The sequence below is a fragment of the Anopheles gambiae genome, chromosome 3, assembly GCF_943734735.2.
Source record: "Anopheles gambiae chromosome 3, idAnoGambNW_F1_1, whole genome shotgun sequence".
NCBI lineage: Eukaryota > Metazoa > Arthropoda > Insecta > Diptera > Culicidae > Anopheles > Anopheles gambiae.
In genome coordinates, this window is record NC_064602.1 from 19,118,825 (window position 1) to 19,127,821 (window position 8,997).

Below are 8,997 nucleotides of genomic sequence, written 5' to 3' on the forward strand. Positions count from 1 at the left end.
CAGGGTCCCGCCTTTCCTTTCCTGCTCGGATGGGGGGGGGGGGGGGGGGGGGGGAACAGCAGCAGCTTCAATTAAAGCGCTCGCAATTAGCACAACCACACACACACACACACGCACACTTCCACCGTACCTTAGATTGCGCGAATTGCACAGCAGTATGTAGTAGCAAACAGCAGCACAGGCAACTCTACACACTCCAAGCACGATTTGGAGGAAACATTCCACGGCCCGCTAGAGAGACACACACAGAGTGAGCGCGCGGTCAGCGCGTTCGGAAGGTTCGGCTGCGAGTGTGCGCCACTTGTTTTTTGCCTGCTTTTCACGGGGCCTTAGCGGGGTCTGTCTAACAGTGTGTGTGTGTGTAGAGGGTCTGCCACTAGGTGCTCCACTGGTGCCCGTGTGTAACGTTTTCGTGATTCACACACTCACACAAACCTTTGGCTTTCTTTTCTTTCTCTTTTCGCAGCTGGGAGCGTGTGCACCACCTTTCGCTGCCCCGTGCCTGGCGGACTCTGGCCTGGCGGATTTATTGTCCGTCTATTTCGTCACATACACACGCACTCTCGGGCGCTGTGCAAGGGACACAATCACTCAAATACACACGGCACACAGGTGATCCCATCGCGGACGAACTGACAGCTGGCTGCTGAAAATTGTGTGGGAATTTTTGACAGCTTGCGATGGCGAGCGGGGAATTTTTGGCAGCGCACAATGGTCGACGGATGGGAATTTTTGTTTATAAATTTATTTTTTTAATTAAATTGTTTAAAAATGAAACATAAATAAAATGCAAAAAATAGTCTTTCTGTTTTTAAGAAAAACGTGTGGTATTCAAAAAATGATTTAAAACGACATTTGCTCGTCATACAACGAAACATGTTTCGAACCTCGCTTTGACGTTTCCGCCTCCCAGGTACGGCGCACAATTTCGTAAACAAAAGCAAGGATGCGATAAGTGCGACCCAGTGTGTTACCAAATAAAGTACGCACGTTCGTGGAGCTCTGGTCTGGTGAGGTTTTTGCTTCTCCGGTGGATTGATAAGAGCACGGGCCACGCAGAGCGACCGAAAAGATTAAAATCAGACCACACGTCGTACTACGGGGCAGCACAGAAACAGTCCAGAGGAAGAGAGCGTGTGTGCGAACAGAGGAGGATTTCACAACAGAGCGAAAAAGGATGGATCTCGAACCAGCGGCAAAGGAGTATCAGAATGCGATATCAAAAGGTAAGTGTTCAACTCACCCTCAGTAAATTACAGTTTCTAATAAGAGAATTTGCATTTTTTGCAGTGCAATTGGTTGAGCGCAATCCAGCACCGAACGGTACCGCGATCGTCAGCATGTACCGGACGGGCGTGCGGGAAGCGAACGATATAGTGAGCCTCGCCAAGGAGATCCAGTCGGCGGACGTGGCCGTGACGAACAATGCGTGCGCCAAGCTGGTGATGATCGCCGAGCAGATCCGCTTCCTGCAGCAGCAGGCGAAGAAGATACTGGACGAGACGCAGTCGGCCCAGCAGCTGCACCATGCGGCGTGCAATTTCCGCAAAATCCCGGGCCACATCTACCACCTGTACAAGCGACCGTCGGGCCAGACGTACTTCAGCATGCTGTCGCCGAACGAGTGGGGCCCGAAGGGATGCGAACACCAGTACCTGGGCAGCTACAAGCTCGAGCACGATCAGACGTGGACGCCGGTGGACAAGATCGAGCAGGTGCAGGAGAACATACGGTGGGCGCACCGGGTGCTGGACACGGGGTTGAACTCCAACCGGAACGGCTTCCTGTCGATTGATGGCGTGGCAGCGAACGTGGAGAAGGATGCGGAGGAGCAAAAGGAATCTTAATTTATGTTGCGACGTGTGGCGTACTTCCCTGTGAAATAAAAGTTTCTTTTTTTTTATTGACCCTTTTAAACACACACCTCAAGGCCTTTTTCTTTTGTTGTCAAACGTGTATATATATTTGTTTCATTACAATTGGAATACGCGACACGATCGGGTACTTAAAGGGGTTAAAAAACAGAAAAATCAACACAAAACACACACACACAGAGTTGTGTAAAAATAAATAGTACACAGGAAAGGTTCGTAAAACCACACTTACTCACACTTATAAAAAAACGTTCCTCAATCCTCGATAATATCTTCGCCTACTTTCGCTGAAAGTAAAACGGGGAGTGTGTGTGTGTGTGTTTTTGGAGGTCCTAAACGTTTCACTTTTGTTGGGATGTTTAAATGAAGCGATAAAATCGAATCGGAGGAAGGTCACAAAGAGCCAACTCAGAGAGATGGAGCGGAAAAGGAGGAGGAGGAGATCGGCAACGCAAAAGCTGACCCCAACGTGGCCTACCACCTTTTCTCCACCACGCCCACAAGATCACACTATTTGTCGCTAGCGTAAGGCACCTTCCGGCAGGGGTGACGTACGTGCTCGTACGCCTGTCGAATTCGAATCTCCACCTCGATGATCGATCACTTTTTGGCGTAGTTGGCGTTGAGCGGTTTCCGGGCCGCCGGTTGTCGCTGGCGGGCGAGGAAGCTCTGCCCCGGACCGCTTAGCAGACGCGCATCGACCGCTTCCCGGTGGCAAACCATGCCGAGCCGGTAGAAGGCGGTAGCGATGAGCTGCTCCTCCTGCTGGCCCATCGGGGCACGGGCCGCGGTACCGCCGTTGCCGACCGTCGTCAGGGTGGCATCGACACCGGTCCCACTGGCCGAATCCACCTTGTCCATCAGCAGGGCTTCTGGAAGTGCAAATGAAAATGTAAATGAACCTGTTTCGTTGTACCACACTGAACCAGCCTTACCGCTGATTGCATGCGCATCGAGCGTTTTGATGACTTCCTTCGCCTTCTCGACACACTTTTTGTAGCGCACGTCGGCCGCCTGCAGCTCCTGGTCCTTCACGACGAGGGCCGCCTCGAGGTTGGCTATTTTCGTGTGCAGATTGCTGAGCTGGTGCTGCGTCGTTTCGTCCAGTTGCTGCTGTGTGGAGGAGCGCTGCTCTCCGAGCTCCAGCGTTTGTTTCATCTGCATTTCCAGCTCACTGGAAGATAGAAAGGATTTTGATGTAATATTCTGCTATTAAATACGGGTTTTAGCACAATTACCTCTTGGTGGTTCCATCTTCCGCGTGGTGCTGGCTCAGTAGAAGGATCTTCTGGTTGGCGGATTTCAGCTGCTCGCGCAACTTTTCATTGCGCTGATTTGCATCGTCCAGTAATTGCTGAAAGAACAAATCATAATTTTGTACAATTTAACCGACAATTTAAATCACTCCCTCCACCACCCCTCCAACTCACCGAAAGTGCCGTTTGACCGCCCTGTCCCTCCCGCAACGCCTTGTTCTCGCGTTCTAGCCGCTCAATGCGCTCGCACACATCGTTCGAGTGCAGCTCCTTGGACATAGTGTTTCCACCCGGTCCGCCATGGCCAACCCCGTCCGCACCCACTGCCTGGCCACACTTCAGCTCATCCAGCGCTTCCCGCAGCGTGTCCCGCTCGCTCAGCAGTGTCTCCTTCTCCCGCTGCACCACCGCCAGCTGGCCCTGCAGCTGGTTGTACTCGAACTCGGCCCGCACCGTCTTGCCCATCTCCTCGTCCAGCATGCCGTGCAGGTCCTGTATCTTCTTCTTGTACAGCTCTACCTGCCCCTTCAGCCCGGCGTACTTCTTCGCTTCCTCCTCGTATTCGAGATTTTGCTTCAGGTAGTCGGCGCTCCGCTCTTCCTGCAGCTTGATCTGTTTCTTCAAATCATTGTAGTCCTCCAGCTTCTTCTTGTACGTTTGCAGCTGCGTTTCGCAGATTTTCAGCTTCTCGTTCGCCTCCTTCAGGATGTCGATCTCGTCCTTAAGCTGCGCGATCTCGGCCGTGGCCGCGTGCAGCTCATCGATCTTTACCTGCAGCTCGCCGATCTCCTTCTCCTGTATCATCGACTTCATCTTCAGGTCGTCCCGGGCCGTTTCCGCCTGCAGCAGCTCATCCTTCAGGCTGTCGACCAGCTTGCGCAGGTCGTTGTAGCGCGACGACCCGAGCTGTATCGGCCCGAGCGACGTTCCGTCGTCGCCGATCAGGTTCGGGTTTTCGTACCGTCCCACAATTGCCTGCAGCTTCACGATCTCCTGCTGCAGGGCCGCCTTTTCCTCTATCAACCCGAGCATCTTTTTGTTCGTTTCGTGACACTTTTGGGCCAGCGTGTCCCGGTCCTCCTGCAGCGTTTTCACGTCCAGGCTCGTGGCGGCCGTGTTGATCGAGTTGCGCGACGGCGACGCACCCTGCCAGATATACTCGATGTCCTGCAGGGCGGCCATTATGTTCCGCTGCAGCGACTCCTCCAGCTCCATGATCTGCGTGATGTACTTCTGCTTTTCCAGACAGTTCACCGCACAGCCGAGTATGAGCTGCAGCAGCCGGCCGAGCTCGTGCGGGTCACCCTTTTCCGCGATTTTAAGCGCGTCCGGGCGCAGCTCCTCCGACAGGTTCAGGCTCAGCTCGTCCTGATAGTACACGTAGATGCCTTCGATGATTTTCCGCAGATTGCTCACCTTCAGCCGCCAGTTCGCGCCGACGTCCGACTTGATCTTGGACAGCCAGCTGTCGGTGAACACTTCCGGCGCGATTTGGTTGAGCGCTTGGGCGAGGGCTGCCCCGTCCGACAGCTCCTGCACCGTACCGTGCGGGGCGGACAGGTTCAGCTCGCTGAGCCAGCGTATCAGCGATTCGTAGATTTCCATTTTATCGTTTTCCATCCCTGTGCTTACGGATACCCGGGTGGTGCCAGCGGTCGGGGCGATGGTTCGGTGGGAGGATACACTGTGTCGGCAGGTCGGAATTCGGTGCTAGAATCGAGAAAAAGGGGCCACAAAAACTTTCCTCCCACGTACGCGTACGCACCAGGCAATTAGAGCGATTTGTTTACAACTCGACAAAAGCTTGACAGGGGAAAGTGGAAAATTTTCCTTCCGAACCGTTTGACAGCTGCCCCGTTGAGCGAGGCGAGCGTTTTTGACGTTCTGCAATAGCTGCATCTCGCTCGTTTTCGCTAGCCGTCCTTTACTCGCTTACAGTGCTCGTTTCGAGGTGAGTTTCTGTGCCCCCCTTTCCCACTTCACACCAACAACTGCTTGGCAACCTTTGTCCTTAAGCCTTTTGTTGTGTTGGTGACAATCTACGCGTATCATATACGTATGTTCTCGCTCGATTTGTCGTACCGTCTCTTTCGCGCACAGGGACGCGGGAAAAATTTATACAACTTGGTGGTTGATGCAAAATAGAACTGCTCAATTTGGATGATTATTTTGAATGAAATTCAAATCCGGTGACAGGTAAGTTTATTTAATAAATCCTTGATAAGCATTGGATAAAGGGGTGCTCTTCTTCACCTTGCAGATTAACACAATGAAATGCTGTGTCACAAGGGCGTGAAGTTGCAGTAGGTAATTAGAAAGAGGTAAAAAGGAACACGCTGTCAAATTGCTATAATCCCACAGGTCCGCTTCGTTTCCGATTGGCACGCACCCGTCTCTGGGAAATGAATCGTATGTCCCACCATTTCCAGATTGTTTGATACACGGAGACACGCAGCGAGCTTGGTAGTTAAATCAAGTGGGTGGTACAGCCAGAGGTAGAAAGAGGCATTCATGGACCAAGCAAACTGGTGTACGGTTGCCACACTTCTTGGCCGTGTCAATACGGCGTGTTCAACTGAGAATGGGCCACCAAAGAAAAGGGAAAAAAGTTGAACAATTGTTTATGCTCTTTACTCTTGATGCTTTTCTGGGTTATTGTGGCTGTAATTTAGAAAGAAAATAAATGAATTATCAATAAAATTAAATTAAAAAAACTTTCTTAAAGTCTGTGTAACTTGCGAAAAATGATAGATTTGAGAAAATTGAAATGAATTTAATTAAATTAGGTAGTTTTTGTCTGATTACTATCAATTCCCAAGCGCCACAGATTAAGCTTAAACGACTGGAAAATTGAATATCCAAAGAAAAAAAAATGAAAGCTCCACAGCTTCATTGGTTTGATCAATAGATGGCGTATTACAACTCATCATTATATTGCTATCTCCTTTTCTTGCAATGTGTTTCGACAAGTTTTATCTTATCATGACCTATATAGCCTTCTAACTTTCTGAGCAAAAAACTATATGAATGGTCGTGTGGTCAGATACGTGGGTATCAACACCAACGACCATTACTCAAATCTCACTTGCTTCAGTGCTGGTGGTTTCCGTTGGAGTTTAGTATTTAAACAATCGTATCGCCGTTCTAGTTCTAGCGATGCATAACTTCAATGCGAAACCATACAACAGTACAGTGGAAATGAGAAAGCTAAGCTCTCCTCCAAGCGATGAAGCTCAACTGGTTAGGGTATCCCACCAACAGAGAGCGCCACCAGCTTTTTTGCTATTTTTAGAATGCATGAGTCGTTTGCCGTCTGCTAAACGAAGTCTTTCTATATTCCGTTTAGGTAGAGAACTTGAGTCGTTTAGAAGCCGTTTAGTGGTCGTTTAGTGGATTTGTGGCACTTGGGTTGGTATGGCACGCGACTGGAACGAAATTAATACATTACTAAAAGCACCGTTAAAAGTTCAATACCCAATTCCCTCAATGTCAAGATAACCCGCAAATGAAGACTGTGCATAAAAAGCCACCACCAGGGATCAGCTACTGCAATAGCGGAGCATGTATGAGCAAGTGAGACGGCGGAGCGTAGATGCTAATATGGCACAAACATGAAATGTGTTGGGGAGGGGGGGGGTTGGTGGAGTGTTTATATTTGTTTGGCCATTTAATCTTGCCCACCAACACAATCGCACACCAGCGCGAGTTTTTTGGCGGCTATCTAGAACCCTCAAAAACCCTCGCAACGACTTACAAAAACAATCGCCAGCGAGGAAAAATTGCTCCGATTTGAAGCGTTACCGAGCTCAAGAAAACCGGTTTTTGGTCTGCGCATTGTCCGTTGCTTGACAGCGTTACGATAATGTAAACAAATCAGCAACAACAACCAAAACTGTAAACATTTCTGTGCTGGGGGTCCACTTTCTTCGATGAAAATCGTTAAAAATGCAAGAAACTACCAGCTTCAGTGAAAGCATTTCAGTTTGTCGATTTTGTCTGGCGAGCAGTGATACTTTGGAGCACATTTTCAACCACCAAACTATCGACATTCCGGCGATTGTAAAGATTCTAACAAACCTAGAGGTGAGTGTGGTTTTTGTGAATGTTGAAGCTATAAAGCTTTTGCAATTAATATATTATACTTGCACATCCGTAGGTGGCTGAAAGTGATCCATTCTCCAAGCTCGTTTGCAGCAAATGCATCGCCACCGTAGAAAGTATTGTGGAGTTCCGTAAGAGCTGTCTTCAATCGTTCCATGAAGCTGAACGGAAATTGGTGCCGCAAGACGAACCATCCCTTCACAAGGAGCTGTTGCAGGTGGAGTTTATTAAATGTGAATCGCCAGGAATCTCTGACTACGATGGGTACGAGCAGGAGGATACATTTTCCAACCAATCTGAGTGTAAGCCGCATGAGCATGATGGTGAAGGAGAAAACAGCTCGATTCAAGCTAGTGATAAGCAGTGTAGAAATGATAATACAACAGAACAGTTAAGAGCTACAACTGTGGAAGCAAGAAAGGCTGAATCGTCGGAAAATGAAGCAAAGGACACTTTATCCACTAGCCAACGCAGCGGGAACAAATCGAAGTTCATCCCCAAGCTTACAGGGATCAATAAGGCAGAGGTAGGGAAACGGTGATTCGCGTCCTTTGGGATCATGATTAAAAAGTCCTAATTTCTTTCAGCACTCCAAGACACGTGAGAAAAACAAACAGAAAGCTACCTCTCAATCGGCCCGACCAAACGGCCAAATTCAAACGCTGCGAATAGATTCCTCCAGCAATCACAATGTGAATAATCGACCGAAAAAGCCCGAATCGGTCAAACCACAGGTAAAATGTTAATTTATACTTAAGCTGCTATACTTCTTCAGCATACAAACTTACGTTCGCTCTATCTTTGAACAGATTTACGAGTGTGAGGTGTGCGGCAAGACGTTCAAAACGAAATCCAACTACACCAACCACCGGAAAACGCACAACTGGAGTGAGGCTACTGCCGCGCCAAACAGCACGCCCGAACAGCAGTCCATGTCTGAGCCGAAGCGTATCTATCTGTGTAACATCTGCGGCCATAACTGTGGCTCGTCCAGCAACTTGAGCGTCCATTTGCGACGCCACAACGGCCAAAGCGTGTGCGAGTGTACGGTGTGTGGGAAAGGCTTTCCACGTCGGTCCGATCTCGTGATGCATATGCGCAAGCATACGGGTAGGCGGGTGCCTGTCGAGACGAATGCATTTAAATGGATTATTTACTGGTGTTCTTTTTTAAATTATTTAGGTGAAAAACCGTACGTCTGCCCTACTTGTGGGCGTGGATTTTCACGGCTGGATAAGCTTCGCATCCACATTCGCACACACACGGGAGAGAAACCGTACCGGTGCCCCTGCGGACGGGGATATGCACAGGTAATTCAACCATCACGCGTTAGAAGACAAGACCAATCATTCCTATTTCCATATTTCCCTTTGTTTTAGAAAAACGATCTAAAAACACACCAAAAACGCAACATTTGCGGACAAAACTTTGACGTGGAAAAACTACTCGCACCCCGGCCGACAACGATCTGCATCAAATCTCCGCCGCGTCAGTCGGCACAGTCCTCCCATGGCGCGCCTTCCCACAGCACAGCGCCAAACGCCATTCCATCAACATATTCCACCCGTAGAGACGCTGGACTGAATCTCGAGCACGAAACGATAGAGGACATGGTGTTCCCGGGCAGCTGGGCCAATTGCCACACGACGCCACACCATTTCCAACATCACGAAAGAGATGCAACGGATGGTTATGAGGACGGCAGCTCGTACACGCACCAGTCAAAGCTTACAGCGTGATAGGACCCCCATAAAAGTGTGAACAAA

At 49.5% G+C, this 8,997-nt stretch overlaps 4 protein-coding genes across 5 annotated transcripts in view; 2 read left to right on the forward strand and 2 right to left on the reverse strand.

The window, feature by feature from the left end:
* Positions 1-577, reverse strand: part of LOC1279818 (E3 ubiquitin-protein ligase MIB2) — a 66,047-nt gene extending 65,470 nt beyond the window's left edge. Inside the window, exon 1 of one of the 2 annotated variants that reach the window (XM_061661214.1) lies at positions 436-577. The gene's annotated coding sequence lies outside the window, so the exon portion shown is untranslated. Of the gene's footprint in view, positions 1-130; positions 276-435 lie in introns of those variants that run through there. The other variant, XM_061661213.1, reaches the window with a different exon arrangement.
* Positions 578-793: 216 nt separating this feature from the next.
* Positions 794-1,923, forward strand: LOC1279820 (uncharacterized protein C1orf50 homolog). The gene is made up of 2 exons (XM_319595.6): positions 794-1,226; positions 1,291-1,923. Exons 1-2 carry the CDS (start codon positions 1,178-1,180, stop codon positions 1,845-1,847), a joined length of 606 nt encoding a protein of 201 aa, XP_319595.5. The 5' UTR covers positions 794-1,177; the 3' UTR covers positions 1,848-1,923.
* A 10-nt stretch (positions 1,924-1,933) lies between these two features.
* Positions 1,934-4,957, reverse strand: LOC1279821 (protein hook). Its single transcript, XM_319596.5, has 4 exons — positions 3,305-4,957; positions 3,113-3,228; positions 2,810-3,048; positions 1,934-2,746 (listed from the first exon to the last, which is right to left on the reverse strand). Exons 1-4 carry the CDS (start codon positions 4,748-4,750, stop codon positions 2,475-2,477), a joined length of 2,073 nt encoding a protein of 690 aa, XP_319596.5. The 5' UTR covers positions 4,751-4,957; the 3' UTR covers positions 1,934-2,474.
* A 2,037-nt stretch (positions 4,958-6,994) lies between these two features.
* LOC1279822 (zinc finger protein 239) lies at positions 6,995-8,980 on the forward strand. The gene is made up of 6 exons (XM_061662969.1): positions 6,995-7,213; positions 7,287-7,757; positions 7,819-7,965; positions 8,041-8,341; positions 8,414-8,541; positions 8,611-8,980. Exons 1-6 carry the CDS (start codon positions 7,076-7,078, stop codon positions 8,968-8,970), a joined length of 1,545 nt encoding a protein of 514 aa, XP_061518953.1. The 5' UTR covers positions 6,995-7,075; the 3' UTR covers positions 8,971-8,980.
* Positions 8,981-8,997: the final 17 nt, after the last annotated feature.

What these genes read in the sequence shown, in the direction of transcription:
- LOC1279820 (XM_319595.6), top strand. Translation starts at nt 1,178, where the DNA reads ATGGATCTCGAACCAGCGGCAAAGGAGTATCAGAATGCGATATCAAAA. An exon ending in TCAGAATGCGATATCAAAAG is followed by an intron (nt 1,227 to 1,290) that starts GTAAGTGTTCAA and finishes CATTTTTTGCAG; the next exon opens with TGCAATTGGTTGAGCGCAAT.
- LOC1279821 (XM_319596.5), bottom strand. Translation starts at nt 4,750, where the DNA reads ATGGAAAACGATAAAATGGAAATCTACGAATCGCTGATACGCTGGCTC. An exon ending in GAAGATGGAACCACCAAGAG is followed by an intron (nt 3,049 to 3,112) that starts GTAATTGTGCTA and finishes TCTATCTTCCAG; the next exon opens with TGAGCTGGAAATGCAGATGA. An exon ending in CGATGCGCATGCAATCAGCG is followed by an intron (nt 2,747 to 2,809) that starts GTAAGGCTGGTT and finishes TTGCACTTCCAG; the next exon opens with AAGCCCTGCTGATGGACAAG.
- LOC1279822 (XM_061662969.1), top strand. Translation starts at nt 7,076, where the DNA reads ATGCAAGAAACTACCAGCTTCAGTGAAAGCATTTCAGTTTGTCGATTT. An exon ending in AGATTCTAACAAACCTAGAG is followed by an intron (nt 7,214 to 7,286) that starts GTGAGTGTGGTT and finishes GCACATCCGTAG; the next exon opens with GTGGCTGAAAGTGATCCATT. An exon ending in CCGAATCGGTCAAACCACAG is followed by an intron (nt 7,966 to 8,040) that starts GTAAAATGTTAA and finishes ATCTTTGAACAG; the next exon opens with ATTTACGAGTGTGAGGTGTG.